General features: G+C 32.2%; 1 protein-coding gene across 2 annotated transcripts; it reads right to left on the bottom strand.

Moving 5' to 3' along the window:
- Window positions 1-578: 578 nt before the first annotated feature.
- Window positions 579-19,962, bottom strand: LOC128186751 (uncharacterized). Of its 2 annotated transcripts, none has more exons than XM_052856633.1 (15): window positions 19,839-19,962; window positions 15,836-16,147; window positions 14,603-14,734; window positions 13,950-14,054; window positions 13,162-13,284; window positions 9,429-9,640; window positions 8,340-8,586; window positions 7,518-7,606; window positions 6,652-7,089; window positions 6,173-6,426; window positions 3,612-3,846; window positions 2,986-3,069; window positions 2,650-2,791; window positions 2,287-2,528; window positions 579-1,540 (listed from the first exon to the last, which is right to left on the bottom strand). In XM_052856633.1, the coding sequence occupies exons 1-15, from the start codon at window positions 19,885-19,887 to the stop codon at window positions 1,331-1,333; spliced, it is 2,874 nt and encodes a 957-aa protein (XP_052712593.1). In that variant the 5' UTR covers window positions 19,888-19,962; the 3' UTR covers window positions 579-1,330. The 2 variants fall into 2 exon arrangements, with proteins under 2 accessions (XP_052712593.1, XP_052712592.1); XM_052856632.1 differs by having other exon boundaries at window positions 580-1,540; window positions 2,944-3,069.
- Window positions 19,963-21,514: the final 1,552 nt, after the last annotated feature.

Below are 21,514 nucleotides of genomic sequence, written 5' to 3' on the forward strand. Positions count from 1 at the left end.
CAGCTAAGCAGCGCCTTATATACTAATACGCACCCGAACTACCCTCGGGAGCTATCATTATACATAACGATAAAGCCCGGTTTACGTAATAGCTTGATACATTCCGAGCCCGACTCTTCCGAGCCCGACCTTTAATTGTCACAATACTATAAAAAAAATTCGAAAGATTTCTTTCTTGAAACGCCCCCTCTAGCTTGTCAAAGTTAAATACATAGAAAAAAAGAAAAATATACGGAGATTTTGCATTGCAACTGATATGAAACTACCCTTACCACGTTGAATAATTATGCGAGATGTTCCGAGTGGCTTCCGAATGATAAAAATTATTTAAGATATTTTCAATTATGCATGTAAATCTCAGTAAGAAATTTATTTTCGTTCGTGTGAATTTCTCTTGGTGAAAAAAATGAGGTATCAATGAAGAAACCTTAAATTCGTTCACTTTTATCGCTTTAATTGACACGTATGTGTATTTTTATTAAACTTCTTACATGTAATAAAAATGAGGATAACCGTGGGACAGGCTGTAAAAGTACATGTATTATAATACTTTTTTTCTTATAAACCAGCATTAAGTTCACTTTCGATTTGTTCCCTAAAATCTCCTAAAAATATATACGAATAATTATTTTTGTTAAGATCGCCTGAGTCATTCAGGTTACCTATTTAAATTAGTTTTCGTTTGTCGTCGTCCATGGTCGTGCGACACGCGTTAAAGCTAACTAATATTTACATAATTGATTGAAGTATGTATGAAAAAAATTGATACAGAGTGTTATAATATAACTTTGGTTGTTAATAAAAAATGCCGTTTTAATTCTTTTGAAAATTAATTTGTCACGATTTGAGTTGAAAATTTGATTTTATTTTCTTAATCTATAGCTAAAATATTTCTTATGTCCACTAAAATTGTCGAGTAATAGGCGAGATACTGAACTCGACTAAACAAAGCTCATGTAATATTTAGTTTTCAATTAAATTGTTGAAAAGAAAACTAAATTGGATATGACCAACACTTTAAGCCTTCTTAATGTATTCCTTATGATCTAATATCATATAATATGGTTTTGCTTCAAAAGAATACTTTACCAGTACACAAGTATGTCACTAACCTAATTACAAAAACATGACAAATCAAATAAAATACCATTGTGCCTCAGTGAAGCGTTGTCAACAATGAAAAAAAAAAATCAAAGTTTAAAGTTGTTAGTTACAAGTAAAATCGTGACCAAAATTGTTCAACCCAACAATGTTTTTCCCCTTTAGGTTTAGTTGAAAAAAAACCTCCATAATTTCAAAAACCTTTCATGCATTTTATTAAACTTTTAGTTCAAGGTAAAGCACTTATTTCGCACAATTTCCATTGCTTATCTGTTGCAATAAAAATGACAACCTCACTACACACGTGCGTTATATCACACGAACATTTAAACTGACAGGAAGTGACGTTGTCGTGTGAAAAGTTAGTTGTTTCTTCAGACGAACAGAACTTTAGGCTGGCTAATGACACATCTTGTGAATCCGAGACCGGTACGGACACCTGCATAAGAATTAAATAAATCACAACAATTCAATCAAACAATAAAATGTTTTCATTGGGTTCCAAACATATGAACGTAGCGATTATTGCAAAAAAAAATATAATCAATTCACTTGGGTTGTATATTTTTACTGCAATGCTCGCTACCTTTAAAGATAATATGAAATATAAAAAAACCAAACCAACCTTGTTTAACCTGAGGTTTGCCGAATATGACTGTAATTCACATTGTAGCAAAATTTTTGATCGATAATGAAATACTTGTAATCCATCTAATGTACATGTCTAAACAATTTATTTCAACTTCACAGTAAAGTAGAGTAATTAATCTATTTCAACTCCTCACTAATAATTGTAAAACACAAGAATAGTTCTGTAGATTCAGAATTAAGATTTAAATGATAAAGAAACTTTTCTATTTCGGGATAATCTAATACACGTACTTCCGAATTATTATAGTCAATATTAAAAGAGGTTGTTTCTCGGAGTGTCTGTAAATGTTAATTTTCGAATATCACGTTTACTGATCAAAGACAGAAAGGCCTATAGTTTGTGATCAATGTATTTTTTAATTTTTTTCTGCTTCAATTTAAACAAAGTGACATGAAACACGCACGAGTGATCCGGAATTGGCGACTTCACTGTACATAACAACTGACAACTCTAGTGCTTTAGGAAGAACTCTTAATTTCTCTACACACTAAAAATTTCAGCAGTGGGTCATAAAAGGATTCAACAATTCTAACCTGAATTGAAGATTGTCCACCATGACGTTCACAGAGGAGGTCTTCGCCGTGAAGGAGAATTGTAAATTGGGACCCAGACACACCCAACAGGACGGATGCATTCATTTTCAGCAGAAAAACAGGAGGAGTGTCACCGTTACTAGGCAACGTCATACAGGATGTGTTGCTTTTATCCAGAAACAGACTTACGTTCTTTATCAAATTTTCCATGGGATCGTTATAAAATTTCAAGTAATCTGTTACTAAGAAAACAAAATATGAGGATTAATCATCATGTCACAAATTTCAATAATTATTTATTCCAAACTTTGATCTTTCACACATAAAACAAAACACTTTACTTTATAATCTTACTATACATACCTGGGCTGGATCTGAATTGATTTTGTACACAACAACTGACATTCATGCATGCATTGGGACGAGAGAGAACAACATCTGTAGCTAACAAAGGATTGGAAATGCCGTATTCTGTCATCGTCACTCCAATTGAAACAAGAGACAACTGGGAAAGCAAATGTAAAATCTGATATAGTGAATAAATACAATACAATATAAAGTAATCAAAAAGCATAAAAACGAAATTCAAGGGATAAGTTAACACTAAGAGCAAAAGAGAAAAGATGGTAATATTTATATCATTTCAATACTTCTCACTTCAATTTCTTTAATTTCGAAGTTTGAGCCGTCTACACTGACCAGCAGGCTGCGGTTCACAGGAAGAAACGACTGCGTTATAGGAACTGTTATACCGTCAACGACAGTCAAATCGGAGAATGACGTCTACAATTCAATGAAAAAAATGGTGATAAGATTGGGCTATTTTAAAGTGATAGTCGCCACTGTATTAATTTATACCACTGTTATTTATACTGCGTTGCAAAATAATTCGTGCATTTTAATTTTTGTTTCAAAATGACCACCCCCTCTCTTCAAACGGTTTTCAAAAAAAAAGAAGAAAACGACAGGAAATCCGTAACATATAATTTAATCACATGAATATTTGTTTACTAGGGGTTCTGACGTTGCATAAAAAAGCATCATAAATTGCACCGCGGTGTAGTTAACAGAAACATGCCTATTTGGATTACCAACATAATATTTATTTCCCTTTGATTTTTTTGCCATTCAATCGCACTCTTATTTCAATTTATTTCAGGCACGTCATCATTACGACGGTACATGACAATTAGGATTAACTCTATTCCTTAAGCAAATACAACTGTATTGATAAATAGCTAATGTACTTTTTTAGATTTACTGCATATATACTTTAAGTGTGATCAATATCTTTTTTACAAAAAATATGACCTGGACCATCTTACTATTTGGCGTAACGATAGGTTGTAACAAGGCCATTTTTGAGAGTAGCTGCCGTGTGCACGTGTCTGTACGCACAATTCCGTAGGGCCTCCCCAAGTAGTAATGGATTTGTCTTGTTCTTTCAAAGAAACTCGAACTCTAATTGAAATCACGTTTTCTGTTATGTCATTTGAAACTTTTAGGTTGCAGAATCGTGGAAATCGAATTATTACGTTTTCAATGCTTCCATCTATGGACCTAAGGAAGAAAAAAGATATTCAAAGGATATACATGAGTGAGGAACAACGGTCATTACTTTGCTTCAAGAAAATGGTTGGGAAGGTTTGGGTGGGTATACAGACAAAACATACTTTATCTATTGAGAAAAAGAAGATTTTTAAAGATTTTCTCAATATATTCCTATGTAAAAATTCATCCCCCATTGTGGCCTCACCCTACCCCTGGACTATTATTTAAACAAACTTGAATCTATATGATCTGGGGATGCTTCCACTCAAATTTGGGCTTTCCTGGCCTAATAGTTTGGAGAAGAAGATTTTTAAAGATTTTCTCTATATATAAAAATTTATCCCCAATTGTGGTCCCACCCTACCCCCAGGGACCATGGTTTGAACAAACTTGAATCAACATTAATTGAGGATGGTTACACACCAATTTGAGCTTTCTTGGCCAAATAGTTTTTAAAAATTTTTTTTTAAAAGATTTTCTTTATATATTCCTGTATAAAATTTATCCCCCAATTGTAGCCCCACCCTACCCCCGGGGACCGATTTGAACAAACTTGAATCTACACTATCTGAGGATGCTTCCACTCAAATTTGAGCTTTTCTGGCCTAATAGTTTTTGAGAAGAAGATTTTTAAAGATTTTCCCTATATATTCCTATGTAAAACTTGATCCCCCAATTGTGGCCCCACCCTACCCCCGGGGACCATGATTTGAACAAACTTGAATCTACACTATCTGAGGATGCTTCCACTCAAATTTGAGCTTTCCTGGCCTAATAGTTTTTGAGAAGAAGATTTTTAAAGATTTTCTCTATATATTCCTATGTTAAACTTGATCCCCCAATTGTGGTCCCACCCTACCCCCGGGGACCATGATTTGAACAAACTTGAATCTACATTATCTGAGGATGGTTACAAACCAATTTGAGCTTTCTTGGCCAAATAGATTTTAAAAGAAATTTTTAAAAAGATTTTCTCTATATGTTCCTGTATAAAATTTATCCCCCAATTGTGGCCCTACCCTACCCCCAGGGACTATGATTTGAACAAACCTGAATCTACACTACCTGAGGATGCTTCCATTTTAATTTGAGCTTTTCTGGCCTAATAGTTTTTGAGAAGAAGATATTTAAAGATTTTCCCTATATATTCCTATGTAAAACTTGATCCCCCAATTGTGGCCCCACCCTACCCCCGGGGACCATGATTTGAACAAACTTGAATCTACACTATCTGAGGATGCTTCCACTCAAATTTGAGCTTTCCTGGCCTAATAGTTTTTGAGAAGAAGATTTTTAAAGATTTTCTCTATATATTCCTATGTAAAACTTGATCCCCCAATTGTGGTCCCACCCTACCCCCGGGGACCATGATTTGAACAAACTTGAATCTACATTATCTGAGGATGGTTACACACCAATTTGAGCTTTCTTGGCCAAATAGATTTTAAAAGAAATTTTTTAAAAGATTTTCTCTATATGTTCCTGTATAAAATTTATCCCCCAATTGTGGCCCTACCCTACCCCCAGGGACCATGATTTGAACAAACCTGAATCTACACTACCTGAGGATGCTTCCATTTTAATTTGAGCTTTTCTGGCCTAATAGTTTTTGAGAAGAAGATTTTAAAAGATTTTCTCTATATATTCCTATGTAAAACTTGATCCCCCAATTGTGGTCTCACCCTATCCCCGGGGACCATGATTTGAACAAACTTGAATCTACACTATCTGAGAATGCTCCCATTTTAATTTGAGCTTTTCTGGCCTATTAGTTTTTGAGGAGAAGATTTTTAAAGATTTTCTCTATATATTCCTATGTAAAACTTGATCCCCCTCTTGTGGCCCCTCCCTACCCCCGGGGACCATGATTTGTACAAATTTGAATTTACACTACCTGAAGATGCCTCCACACAAGTTTAAGCTTTTCAGGCCGAATAGTTTTTGAGAAGAAGATTTTTGAAAAATACCAACAAATTTTCAATAATTCTCAATTATCTCCTTTTTAAAGAGGGCGTGGCCCTTCATTTGAACAAACTTGAATCCCCTTCACCTAGTTGTGCTTTGTGCCAAATTTGGTTGAAATCTGCCCAGTGGTTCTTGAGAAGAAGATGAAGATGTGAAAAGTTTACAACAACGACGACGACAACGACGACTACGACGAACAACGAAGACGACGACAACGACAGACAACGGACAAATTGTGATCAGAAAAGCTCACTTGAGCCTTTGGCTCAGGTGAGCTAAAAATATAAATCTTGAGATAAAATGAATCTTTAGTTAATGAATGCATCTATTTTTATCCTTGTATCCTTATATATCTGCTTATGAAAAATACCTATTCTCATTTGTGAAAACTTCATCAAAAACCAAACATGGGAAATTTGATCCAATTTTCACGATTTCATATGAACAAACTGTAAGTAGAGATGAAGTGTTTGCAGAAAACGGAAACTCCAATTCAAAAGGAGCATAGCACTGGTCAAATTCAGTTGATACATCTATCATAAATTCCAAGTTATCTCCAGGTCCAATGCAATCCTCAGAGCAGGCATTTGTTATAGATATTGTATAGTTAGTTGAAAGGTTTGACTGCAATGAAACATATATTCTTAATTATCCTTATTTTTGAATATGCATAGTCTAAATATAAATATCATGGTAAAGTGTTGGCTAAATAAATCAACATACGATTCCCTTTCTTCATGATTTCAATAAGTTAACTTTTCTCAGAGACAATAGGTAATTATGTGTAAATTAATTAAATTATCTATGTCAAACACAATTCCTCTTAAAGACCAAAAACTGCAAAAATACCTCATTACTAGAATTTCCCAGAAACACTGTTGTTGACACCAACTGAACGATGGGATTCACTCCGTTAGTTACATGAAATACGTCGAACGGTTGGGCAAGCACCTGTGGCTGATAATCAACCCGAATAATCATTTCATCATCAGCGGATAGAGCAGTTTGTTTGCTAGGGATCCCAAAATTCGAAATAAAGAAGTTTACATTTACGTAATTTGAAGCGTTATGTGGCATGTCCATATGAAGACATTTTATATTTTTCCCTGTTGATATCACAGAGAAATGTGTTATATTGAGATGCTGTTCCGCCACGATTGCTCTAAACTCCAAACCGTAGATATGATATTGAACGGTTTTCAGATTGACTAATGTTGAAAACGTTGACATATTGCACATCACTGAAGGCAACGCATTTCCCGATACATATTGTATTTGAGATTGACTCTGCAAAAAAAAAGTATTCGTTTAATTACTATAAATTAATTTTTATACAATATATCTTAATTTTTGGAATAGTGATCTTTTAAATCTTTTGATTCTTTATTATGTAAAGAGTAGCTGTTTCTCTGTTACGGATTTTCATTTTTTTTTTGTATTAGCACACCGTTAATTAATTATTGTTAATAAGGCAATACATATTAGGATTGTTTTTAACTTTATTGTTTGTTGTTACCCTGAATATAAATCTACACTGGAAATCTCTTAGCTTTTCATGTGAATCATCATGCAGTTTGCAAATTTCTCATTTCATACCGGTACTTTAGCAGTAATAACTTTCTGTGTAATTCTGTTGTAATTTTTTTTAAAACTGTATGTACATAGACTGGCAACTTCAACAAAACAATTTACTGAGCAGAACATGTAACACTTACCGCCGCTGCCATAATTGGTATTTGTGCAACACCAGACGTGCAATCACATCGGTAATAAGATCCATTTACGCACGATTTACCACATGAATCTAAAGCAATGAAATAGACTTCTCTGATTTTTGACCTGTTAGTACTTTTTAAATAAGTTTTGGTTGGTTGGTAATGAAGTAACAGCAGTAAGTTTTGAAAAAGTTATTTAAACAACTTGTATTTTAGGAGCTGTATAAGTTTATAATTGTAGGTTTAATTAGATTGCGTTGGAATCACAAGGTTGTAGGGACACATTGTCATAATATTGATGGTTAAAATCAAATATATTACTTCAATACGTTATCATTTACAAACATTGGTTAATACATGCATGTAAAAAAATTATGAGATTATAATGATGAGGTTAAAAAATGATTCCTTTATAGCAGCAGCCAGTGTACTTAGTTAAGAAACAAGGAATCATTCTTTGAGTGTTAAGATGATAATTTCGGTCGGGGCGTGGTCAAATCCAATAAAGTCCGAAGGGCTTTATAAGATAGTCTAGGATTTGATCACGCCTCGACCGAACACATCACCTCATAAAATTCAAAGAATGATTCCTTATTACTTATATTTATATGATTTTCTGCAATAGCTCGATTAAATATTAGAATATTAATTATGCAAATCCCGCTTGCGCCCCGACAATCCGACATTTGATTTTTTTTTTAACTATATAAATTTTATAACAAAATCGATTTGTAGTGTTAACACAAACTTAGACACTGATAACTGGAGATATTAAGGGGAAAAACACATTGTATATTTTTTCTGCTGCCAAGGTACATGTACCTGTTGATGGGAAGTACAGTATTGAAACTTTAAGGTAGCCAACATCTTGTTTTGTCGAATATACACCGTTCCCCCAATTTCCTCCAATGTAAATTACATGACCACTGGCCTGGTTATCAGCCGGTCTCCATAACAGAACCTTATTCTCTGTAAAGCCGTACACAACACCACCAAAGCTTCCGAACGACCCGTCAGACATTGCACTACCGGCCGCAGGGAACATAAAACTGTCATTGATCGATTTGACCTGTAAGTATAGACACTTGATTATATATATCATCATTATCTTAAATCCTTTTATGCATACTGAAGTATACATCTACAGTAGTCATGCATGTCCAGATATATCCTCTTCGCGACTCAAATATAAGGATAATTTCATCTACCAAATTATACTAGTACTAGTAAATGTTAACATGCAAGCAGCCTTGTGCTACATTTATTAATGAACTTATTAATAAACGCTATCCAAGTTAGTTACTGTTATTTCAATTCATTCTAAATGCTTAAGTTTGTTTTTACAATTTGAATAATTGATAATCCTGAAATGGGCCCAAGAAAGTAAATTTCATGATGCATATTAATATCATTATTAAAATTTTGTTTAAAGAAGACATGCAAGACGATGGGGACTTTATTTTTTGAACTTTTGACAGTCATTCATATTAATAATTAACTGCATGCTTTAAGCTTTCATTAACCAGATTACACGACTAACTATCAAACACAATGGACAAAATAAAAGAACAATTGAGCAGAGAATGGGATTAGGGGAGAAAAACCAAACGGTAAAAATCTTGAAATATGGAGATTATGATATATATGCAAAAGTTCGAAGTTTCATAACAAAATTAATAATATATATGAACTCTATGTTTCAAAAATGCACAGCAAGCTGGATTATCAAAAACAAATTCGAAGCAATTCATAACTGGGATTTCTTAGAGAAAAACTAAAAGAATCCACGATCAAACAGGCCTTAAAACAAAGAAAATCTAAATCGTTTTCTAAGAAAACTTTGCTGAATAAAATTTTCATTTTCAGAAACATGTATAATTCTTGTACATGTAATTGCTTTGAGATCTTCACCTGAACAAAGGTTATATGTTCATCAATGTTGTAGTCGTTTCCGAGATTGACGGTGTTCGGGGAGGCGATGTTTTTTCCGTACGTTTGCTGGTGATTGAACACGACATGATCTGCTTCAAGAACCCAGGCATTAATATACACCGTTCCGGAATTGAATTTTAGTTGCTCTGATCCCCATCCGTCTACCACGCAAAATACACTGACAGCAGACCCTAACAACACGTGATGCATATGGTGTGAGTGTTTGAATAGCCAACAAAGCTCAGCATTGAGAAGAATATAAAAGTTATATTTACATCTTCTAATTATGATTCCATTTATTTCTCACGGAAATTGTAGTTCATTGCTCTGTAGAAACTGACATAACTGATAATTACAAGACTTATTTCTAACCAGTTTATTGATTAGTCGAAACCTTCATCAACCTAGGAAAAATCTCGAATAGCACAAAATAATCATCATGATGTCAGACTCAAAATCCCATATAAGACGACTTGGTTATTTCTTTTATCTAATGATGTACATAAAAATAATTTAGTTTACTGAAATTCCTCTTTACGATCAAGACCTTTGTCATTAATTTGTTATAAAAAAGATATCAGATAAACTAGACCCTTGCTACTATAGCAACAAAACGGTCTTCCGTTTCTGTACAATGATTTAATCTGTAAGAAATTGCCTCTTTAATGTAGAAAAAAATCATAGATAGGATAATCATTGTGAAGGAAATTCGCAGAGTTTACTTTCATGTAAAACAACAAAAATGGAAAAAAAAAAACCAAAACAATTTGGAGTACATCCTTTGACGACCGGAGATTACGTCGATTTAAAAAAAAACACGTCTACATATATAGGCTTATCTTTCGTTTGGTTGTTCTAAAAAGCCTCTGCTAAATATGAGATCTCGTTGAGACAAGATTTTTTTGTCTCGGGACTGGAAACGGAAAAACGGAAGTGCTTAATGAAAACAAAAGATTGTCATTTTCGTATATTTACCCAATGTACTTTTTTATTCATAGGCTTACCAAAACAGTCAATAAAAACACTCAGCTTAAATTTTTTCCTTTGAATTTGGGGCATTTCCGCACGAGACAGGAGCTGATTTTTTTATGAGATGAAAAACAATGTGCAAGAGGTCTAACTATCCCAGTGTTGTAATAATGTCATTTGAATTTTTGAGGCATGTTGTTTCCAGACGGGGGGGGGGGGGGTGAAAAGGCCCGGACTTGATTTTTATGCACATGTGTAATTTGGAGGTACACAAAGTCTCACGCCTTGCTGGATGCACGTGTGTATTTTGCTAGAAAATTGTAACTGAAGCGTTGTTTAATAAGGTGTCAAGAGGGTTTTTTTTCCAGAAGTTCGTTTTGAATTTTTGATTTGTATGTAAAGTTATGCAATTTTGGTAAGAATACATGTATAGAGTAAAATTTAATACTGTAGTGCAACCTGCAGCTGCGCAATTCTTACTGATTTACAAGGCATTGTTCTGCTCTTGTATGCATAATTGGCATACAAAACAACATGTAGAATCTCATATTTATTGTTTTTATCTTTTGATACCAATTTTAGTCAGTTTTGGGCAGAAACAAACCAGTTCAAGACTGTTTACATTTTAATTTTCAAATGTACAAGATGGCCGCACATCCCCCTTAAGCACATAAACTTGCACAGGATTGGTAGTTCAAGTCTTTACCATTTCTGAGTTCTCGTACGGAAAAGGATTTTTCTCTCGGAACCGGAAACGGACGAACGATAGCATTTATCAAAAAAATTAAAAAAAAAAAGCCTCGAGGTTAATTTATTTTCTGTTTTCCCTGCAAATTTCAGAAAAATCTATCCAATTATCCCGTAATAATAAATTGTTTTAAACACAAAAAGTATTTATAAAATGAATTGTTTTTGACATAGAATTCAATATTTTTACTATTTCATGGAACATTGCTGATACAAAAATGGAGCAATAGCATAACAGGAAATTTAGACTAAATTTTTCAGATTTTGACAGTCTTATAATAATAAAGTTCAGATTTTATTTGTTAGACAAGATAAATGTATGACAACCAATTATTATGCAAAAATATTGAGAAAAGTCACCATATCTCAAAAATTTTGATCATTGACTTCATATAAATTTTAAGCCAGCAGAAAAAGGTAAATTAAGTGGTTTAATGTATAAATGTGATATTGTTATCATCATTAAGTTTTTCTTTTAATTTCAATCAAAAATAGATAGGGATTTGAAAACTGATAGACTCAGGCTGATTTTTTTTTTCGAAATTTTTGTTGAAAACTTATTAATGCTTTGTTGCTGTTGAGTGCTATTGCCATTCATACACTGTATTTTCTTTTAAAGAAATAATTTATTTGTTATTTTTTCACAATTTAAAAATGCCATAGTGTTAAGTTTTCAGAATCTTTTCTTTATTATTTAAAATACATTCAAGGGCACTGACCTACTTTTTTAAAGTATAAAACAACACTTGAATCGAATTCTTATAACATACAATAGATGAATTTTCATTACAATCAGGGGATTATTCTGAGTAAACGTGATTCTTCACCACTGAGTGATTTTTGACTAAATAATTAAATTTTTGCATCAACCCTTAACACACTATCTTTGAAGTAATTATAACTCTGCCTTCTTATCATGAAGTAACAAACATATTCTTACAATATTCTTGGAATGTAGCTGAACACCCCAATTAAAAAGGCATAATTTACCCCCCCCCCCAAAAAAAAAGTAAATAAATAATATAAGATAAAATAAAAGTGAATAGAGGCATGGTACTGTAAAATAAAATTGGTAGCAAGTATAATATAAATGTTTCATTCTGTTTGAAAAACATTTAAAGCTTATGAATGAATTGCAAAATTGTTTCAAAATTTAACATATAAATGTAGTAAGACAAATTATTTTCTGAAAAATATAGAGAAGATGGGTGAATAAGGCGTGTAAACTGCCCATATGAGGATAGATAAGATACTTTAAAATTAGAATATCAACAAATCTCATAATTTCTTTCTCAATTATTAAAAATAATGTTTATTTACCATAACATCGATATATAACCTTTAAATATGTTAAATATTTTGAGTAGGTTGATTTAAACTGGAGTATGCGTGTCAAAACCTCCAAATAGTGTCATTTCTAGAACTTCAATGCCTTTTCTTTTATAGAGTGGGTCTGGCTCCATATTTTTGTCATAGTCTATATGAGGTTTAAAGGAAATCAAACTGATTTCAATCAACAAAAACATGGAGGGATGACCCACTATACTTTAAAAATGTCATTTTGTACCCCAACAATTGAACGTTTTAAAGAAATGCTACAAGTCCGTAAATTCGTGGTTGAAGTTGCATTTAGCATTTAACAATGAAGTTTGTTGTGACTGAAATGGCTCAGTGGTTAGAGCACCATACATTAGGTAACATTATAGAGCTAGGGTTTTTAGGTTGTGGTTTCGATACCACCGAAACTTTAGAATTTATTATTTTTCTTATCGTTTGTTAAAATATTCAAAACTGAATATAGTTAGAAATCGTGCTTTTTAAACTTGTATTATGACATCATATAGTATATTTGGTTGGAAAAAAATTAATTTGAAATTGTTTTTTACGACAAAACCAAATGGGCATTTGCGCTATCTTGTTCCCCCATCTTCTTTAATTACTATTTGTAATAGTGTATAACACATAGGATCAAAAGAAATTATAAACTGCATCTCACCACCAGTGTTAAATGGTGCCCAGAGTCTAAATTCAAGGTTGTTGACGCTATAAACTGTCCCACAAAGCCGCGAAAACATTGTAGAACTGCCGTAATAGGTTATAATTGGAACAAATACAGCGCCTATAAATAATATATAAGAGGTCAGTCTAAAATTATGGATAGAAATACATGTACACTGTTCCAAGATGCATACAGTAAATCTATAAGTATACCAAAATTCACATTTAGACTTATGAAATGACATTTTTGTCATCAGATTTTACGTACAACAGAAAAAAATAATTTCTGAAAGAAACTGTCACGAAAACAATGGAATCGTAAGATAGTTAGGTATTGTCATTGCAAAGGTTGCAAAAAATCAAATTATATAAATATTTAAGAATTTTCTACAATTGATTCCCATTACCGGGAGAACCAAATGAAAAGTCATGATATTAAATTGTACTACTCCAAACGGGTTTAGTGATGCTTCCCCACTCACGGTGATTATGCTACATATGTTCTTTAACCTTTACTTTTCATTAGTTTGCAAATCCTTCTATCTGTAATGCTAGTCAACCAATGCATTTCGCGACCGTTGTTTACTTGACTGAATGCCTACTATGATATCATCCTGTTTTTTTTTTTGAGTCACAAAAGTTTATTTACGTCACCTTGTATTAATCTACCACACACACAATTTAATGAAATGTTGGAATATTCTATTGATGTATTACAAAATCTTTTAAAACTCAAATAGTGAGAAGGTACTTCAAATTACAACAGAAGAATATTCTGTTCCATACCTTCTGCTTCGAATATATACCCATCAGAAGTCATGACCTGTACGACCACAAACGTGGGCCTATCTCCAATGCTATGAGGAATTCTTACAAAACTTGATGCAGCCTCTAGGATAAAAAAAATGTTGCAGCTTTATGTTTTAAAGCTGAAAATTACATTCATACAATGCATGCTTAAGCGGAATGATAATCTTATAATCGTTTAGCTTTTTTTCAAGTAATTATCCGCATGCTTATTTAAACCATAAATTTATACCATAAATCTCTATATATAACAAAATCCAAAAGCTACAGCAATTTATATACTGTAAAAAGTATTTTTTGTGTACCTTAACAACAGGAGAAACATATGTATTTGTAAAATTGCTAGCTGTTTTATTTTTTTCAATGTCTTTAAAACTTAAATAAAAAACAAACTTATTAGATTTAAACACAGCCAATTGTTGTTTGTTGTAAAACATGTGATTTCACAATCTAAATAATTAAAAAAAATAATTTGTACTTTTCATATTTACGAAAGTCATCTCTAAAATAATTTAATGAAAAAATTACGAAGATATTGAAATTAATGTTATTGCATGAAAAACTTTTACAGAATTTTACACACAATTCTTTGAACATAACTCATAAATAAAAATATTGGATAAAATACGCACCCTTACTACTGATGTCATAAACTCCATCTGAGGAAAAATTGGCGCGGGGAAAATCACATAATCTCCAGGCTCTGATTCTAACGAATCCAGTTTGGAAACTGGACGCAAAGGGTCCAGTGTATGCACTTCCGCCTGAAATGATTTTTTTTTATCGCAATTAACAACCACAAAATTTTCAACAAGCATTGCTTTGTTTAATATGGTCATTGGTAGTGTAAGATAAATTACTTTTTGTTGAGTTTTTTTGGGGGGCATCTCAATTAGTCACACACACACACACACACACACACACACACACACACACATATATATATATATATATATATATATATATATATATATATATATATATATATATATATATATATATATATATATATATATATATAGTAAAAGCTGAAAATATGATGCAAGTGTACTCTGATATTTTTCTTGACTACTGTGTAATCGCTACATCATGATAGGGAGTGTGAAAAAAAGGAATGTCACATAATGCAGTGTGCCTTTATTTAGTGTTGTTTATTTACGTAATACAAAAATATTCAACAGGGCCAAAGTAACATGTTTATCTAAAATAAGAATTAGTTGTGTAAGTTTTTCTGACTGCCATTAAAACCTGCTTGTTTGAAGTTTGATAAAGTATCATAATGTTGAGTACATTGCAATATTCAGCTACGGTCAAATTTAATGAGTATGCAAATGACACTGATACATTATTGAAATCTTTTAAGTTAATGAAATTGATCGAGACATGCCATGAACAGGTAGATTGTCTAAAGTTTTGATCAGTATTAATAAACGTATCGCGAGACATAAACACAAAAAGATTCAGTTAACAATATACTTTCCAACACTCAATTAAACCTGTATGAATATGAAAGTTGATCAAGAACCTACAAAGTCTTCAGTCTACAACATTACTGCACTCAATGTTTCTCTTTAATGTTGTATTCTATTTCATAATGAAATTTTCATAGAAATGTGTTTGACAGTGCATACTTATACAAAGCAGTACTTTATCTACTTATTTTTGTTGTATTTGATTTCATATTTCAATAGCATAAGTTTAGGGCCAAGCCATATTTCATAGGATCACAATGGCATTACTTTAGGACCAAGAATCCTTCTACAGCCTTAATCATTGGAAATTAACTTTATCTACTTCATAAACAAAATGCACTAAGTAACTTTTAAACAACTTTTTTATTATTCAGGGTTGTTAGTTACACGTACCTGTATAAACCAGTCTGCCTTTGGCTGTATATGAACTGATGCCCGTTGATTTTGGAACATATAACTTCACGTGCTGATCATTGTACCTATACACCACTCCGCCATACATCTTGTCCCGGTCGTCGTCTCGCTGTGCCGTGCCGATCCCGGAAAATATGTACTCCTCCCCATCTTTTGTCACGTTCAGCTGTACATCAACTTTAGCGGGGTACTCTCCCAAGTAATGGTGAACGACAAAAGGACCAGCCGTCTGAGATCTAATGGACATCCAACTACTGATAAAAGGCTCTGAACGGGATACGGGAATACAACCTGAATATCCAAAATCATGTAAACGAGTAAGCGTTAGAACTTTCAACATTTATGTTAACTGCTTATATTATAGATATACATACCGTAGCTTTAGGTCAGCGATTTGATGTTTTGTTTTGCCATTCGATGGGGAAAAATATTCATGACGTTTACATATGTGTAAACAGAATTATGTAGTTTAAAGGTATACATTGCATAACGACCAAATTTTGTATTTAATAAATAAAAGGTTTGATATTTTAATGCACGTTCCGTATTTGTCATTATTACGTTCCAGCTCAAAGGTTGGGACATTGATTGAAAGATTTAGTAAAGGATTTAGCAAGTAATTTTTTCGACTACTTAATTCGTTCAAACTTTTCGCATATACCCATTGATGAACTATTAATGGATTTGTTTGGAACTGGTCATGTACATATAGTTTGTGTTTCCAAGCAAATAGTAATTCATTCGCTTCCTCTTAAGATGAATACTTCGAAGAACGAGATATTATAGATTTTATTTTTACCTTTAGTGAATCAACTCATTTGTGCTTTTTAAAGCGCTAAGCATAGCTCAGCGCTTTATTGTCGTTAGACTTCTATTTCCGGTGCAAGGAATAACTGCCCTCTATGAGCAGAAATATACATCATTTAAACTGGTAAGAGGTATAGGGAACCAGTTATCTGGGTGACGGAAATGGCCGAGTAGATACGATTGGTTTGCGGGGCTTACGTACATCAGCACGGGATGCTACGCAGTGATGAAAAAATATAGTGCGTATCCAGAAGCTAAAATATAGAAAAATAAGATCGATTCTTTGCAAGAAAATGTCAAAAAACTGTGATAAATTACTGTTCAAAAGGTGTAATTTGTGATTTTAACACAAGTATCCATATACAAGTCGTGTTCAGCTTTTATTCACATCATCTTAAGAAAGTAACATATATTTAAAGAAATCTGGCCTTCGATACTTTAAATTGATATTCATTAAACATAAACCAAAATTTCAATAAGGTTCATTTCCGACTACGCTTGCACACAGTAAATTTTCTTAGAACCAAACTAGGTTAGCGCTTTTCAGTACTTTCAGTACTTTGATTTTATAGTCATGATCTGGACTGAAAATTAGGTTTCCATTTTTGATGTTTAAGGCTTCATTAGAAAATTTCTAATGGTCATTCAGAACTCATTCAGTTGGTTTTCGAGATACATAGCCCACAATTCTTTGTGCTGTTTGATTACACACCAAGTACTTAAAATTACTAAATTAAAAACAAAATTGAATATGACAACTGAACTGTGTTTTGTATCCAAATCAAACGACATATAGAAAATTCCTGCTTGGAACAGGAATTTTCAAGTGAATCTAAGCAATGTCAACAAACACATTGCACAAGCCTTGTTTACATAATAACGAACTCAAAGCTCTGTATTTCGCTTATAATTTGACAAATGATGTTCAATTGTTGGTACATCATCAGATATCTTATAGTAAAGCCATGTAAATTTTAAGGATTAAAAAAGTACAATTAGAAACTTCCAGATAAAATCGTCTTTTTATGTAATTTACTTCACAAGGAAACAGAGAATGTTTGTGAATTTAAATATAGGATGGCCAAAGGCCGTGTCCAACAACAACACCAGAGAGATGTCATGACAGGAAGACAATTGTTCTGTACATTGTAAGGAAGTGGAGATGGGTCGGGCATGTGCTCAAGAAAGGCCAGCACAATATTACCAGAGAAAGCATTTCCTGGATGGCTGATGGCAACAGAAAAAGGGGCATGCCAAATACAACTTAGCTAAGAGCAGCAGAAAGCGAGCTGAAAAAAAAATGTCGTAGAGGACAATGAAAAAAGCAACAGTTTAGACTGGGTACAGGGTCTTGTTGCTGCCTTATATACACCACCTTGTACCATCTGGAAAGAAGAGGACTAATTGAGTAAGTAAGAAATTAAGTATTTAATTGATACGATAAGGCGAGCCCTGAATATTGTAAAATTATTGATCATTAAAAAGTTTTTGGTGAATAAATGGACAGTTTAATTTTGGGATATGAAAAAAACTATTTCCATACAAATGGTCCTTTAAAAAATATATATTATAAGCTGTTTTTACCGGGTAAGATAATAAATAAACGTACATTGTATCAACTTATTAAGATAATTATACGGTTTTTAAAATAACTTAAACTAATAGACGAAAATATTGTAGAGTTCCCTGATTTTTTTTTCTGGAATTTGCCGATCTTCTTTAGTTACAGTCATTAAAACTATAAATTGTGCGTTCATTAGATTAATCAAGGTATGAAAATAGCATGAATTGCATAAACAAATAACATAACCCGCGGTAGAAACGAACTACATGTATTAGATGCTAAGTGTTTGATGGATGATTTAGGAATAATGAACACCAGTGTACTACTGTGGGGAGAATACTCCATTGATATTGCAGAAAAAGAAAAATTGGTTACCAAAGTGTCGTTTTTTTCTGAATTTTTACTTTTAAAAATTGAATTTCTACATGTTTACCCATTATTCTTGTACATATATTTGCAAACTTTTATGACCTTGGCAACTTTGTACATGGATTCAAATTATAAAACATATAAAATATTTTTTGTTTGAATAATGAAACAAAGGGCGTTCTAAGTTTAAAACCCGTGCCCAGTCTTCTTGTTAAAAATATCTTGACAATTAAATGTGTTGAAACCAATTCACTGCAGACACATAGCCTTGCATTTTTAAGCAATGTGGACATACCCCCCCCCCCTTTCATCTTGTTAAGCTGTATGAATATATTAATCTGGTAAAATACATGTAGCATTATCAATTATAAAAGGATATAAAGATAATACGACAGCTCCCCCCCATACACAAAAAGATGATTAAGGATAATACTATTCACCTGGCTACACATCAAAATGGTTTATAAACCTACAAGTATAATACAGTGTATGCGTTTGGAGCGTTAATCCATTAGATAACTCTATTAATTTTTATTGGCTTCCTATTAGGTGCATTGTCTTCTTCAATAACAACTAATATTAGCCACTGTCTCCTCTAATGTATTCAAAGTGCCAGTTTGTTGCCATCGATTTGAATCTGTTGAGGACAATACCATATTTAGGTATTAAATTATGCAAGTAAAGTATAAAGCCTATGGGAATATTTCCATTGACAGTGTACTCATTTATCAAAATAACTGGCTCGTCATTGGTTAATTGTATAATAGAAGTCTTCACAATAAGCAGTAAACAGCTCTAAGACTAAATAATTCAGAGGCAAAATTTCTCATAACTAACTTCAATGAAATTAGGGTTCCAGAACCTCAATCTTATCCACACTAATGGAATTGGATATAGATGAAATGTGTAATTAACGAAGTCGTCTAAAACAAGAGTTATTTCATGTAATTTATATCATTTTAACTGACACTTTGCATAAATGTATTGTGGTGCGATTCAATCTTATCAAAAATTAGAAAAGTAGTAATGTATTTTATGTCATTTGCATTGTAATTAATAGGTACTTGTACTCAGTCGTAGATCATAAAAAAAATAATTAATAAAACGGTAATTTATAGAATTAAATTATGACAAAATTATTCTATAAAAGATATTTTTTCTGTTTTTGAAAAAAGACAATTTCCAATAATATTTTTCTAACGTAAGTGATACACTCCATTAAAATTCAAGACAGACACTTACATGTTATAAAGAAGGTCCAAATAATATACCATTTTCCCAACAGGTCCATGACTTTCAGTTCAACTTGATCCAATAGTTTACATGAGAGATTGTATCATACCTACGCACACTTGGTCTACCCGGGGATAATGAAACATGGAGAGCAACAGCACAAAGGTTACATTCAAATAGGCATAAATCTTTGATGAAACAGTTATCCATAATGGCCGTAAATACAAAATTCGGTATTACGAGCTTTAAAGACGATGTCAATATAATGTAATTGCAAAAACCTTCTTAAGAAGAGAGAAGAACAAAAACAGCCACCAACCAAACAACCACAACCCCCCCCCCCCCCGGTAAAAAAAAAAATATAATTCTGAGATTCTGAGATTGACTGAGCTCGATTTTTTGAGCAATTTTTTGTGACATGACACCAAAAACATTGTAATACGATATTGCTGATCGGTTTGAATATGTAAATCGTTGTTATCATGCATATTGGTTGAAGGGAAGATAATGTCAAAATTTTAGTAAAATGTTTGCATTAAAACTATGCGGCAGAGGAAAAAGAGGTTTTATCTAAAAGAATATTAAATGAATTTTCTCATCTTCATACCAAAAAAGTCAATTCTTACAAAATGCAATTACATGAGTCATATTCAATAAAATATATGATCAAATATTGTGTAACGAATTAGGAAGTTTAATTTACGAATCTCCTTCGTACACTTGATTTTCGAGGGAAGCTTCCAGCGAGAGTTACTGCTCGTATCTCTTCTATATATATATATATATATATATATATATATATATATATATATATATATATATATATATATATATATATATACTAATAATCTAAATAGTGTGCTCCATGCTTAACGTTTTGTTTTTGTCAACTTAGAATTAACTTTATAGAATATTAAGACGGAAAAAATTACATAAATTACAGCATTGTGAAATGAATGTAGTGAATTTATAGTGTGAAAGATCCTTTTATATTCATGTAGAGTTTGAAAAAAAAATTAAGTATATTTACCGTATAACCTAGTGGATGACAGTAACATGTAATAATTGTTAAAGTGGTATATGATCTTTCCGTATAATGTTGTAATTTCTTTTGATATGAACAATAAAAATTAACTAGATTCTCATACGTTTATCATTTTTCACAATATCCATGACTGATTTTATAATATACAAATATAAATATTAAAATTGATAATATTTTGAATTTGATATCTTTCATTCGCTTCAATATTGCTTATCACTTTAATTGTTGTACATATTTTTAAAAAAATTAAAGCAACGAATAAAAAGAAATTAAATTAATATTTTAAATAATGCGGTTAATACTTTCGCTTTATTTTGAATGTGTAGTGAAAAAAATATATCTATCGGTAGTGTAATTGTCAAATTCTAGTTTGTAAACTATCATCAATAGATGCGTTATAATTGCTATCATATCAATCGTAGACCTAATTGTGTTATTAATGTCTCTATTACATGTAATTATGTCTCTGGTTTAATATAACTCATTATTTAATTGGTTTTGTTCAAAAAAAGATCAATATTGATAATAAAAAAAATGAAGGTCGGTGAAAAGCCATTAAACCTAAGATTATCACCAAGTTTGCTTGGATGACTGATAAAACATTCGCACTTCACAATATTAACCTAACAGAACAGGGGAA

This window comes from Crassostrea angulata, chromosome 6, assembly GCF_025612915.1.
Source record: "Crassostrea angulata isolate pt1a10 chromosome 6, ASM2561291v2, whole genome shotgun sequence".
NCBI classification, from domain to species: Eukaryota; Metazoa; Mollusca; class Bivalvia; order Ostreida; family Ostreidae; genus Magallana; species Magallana angulata.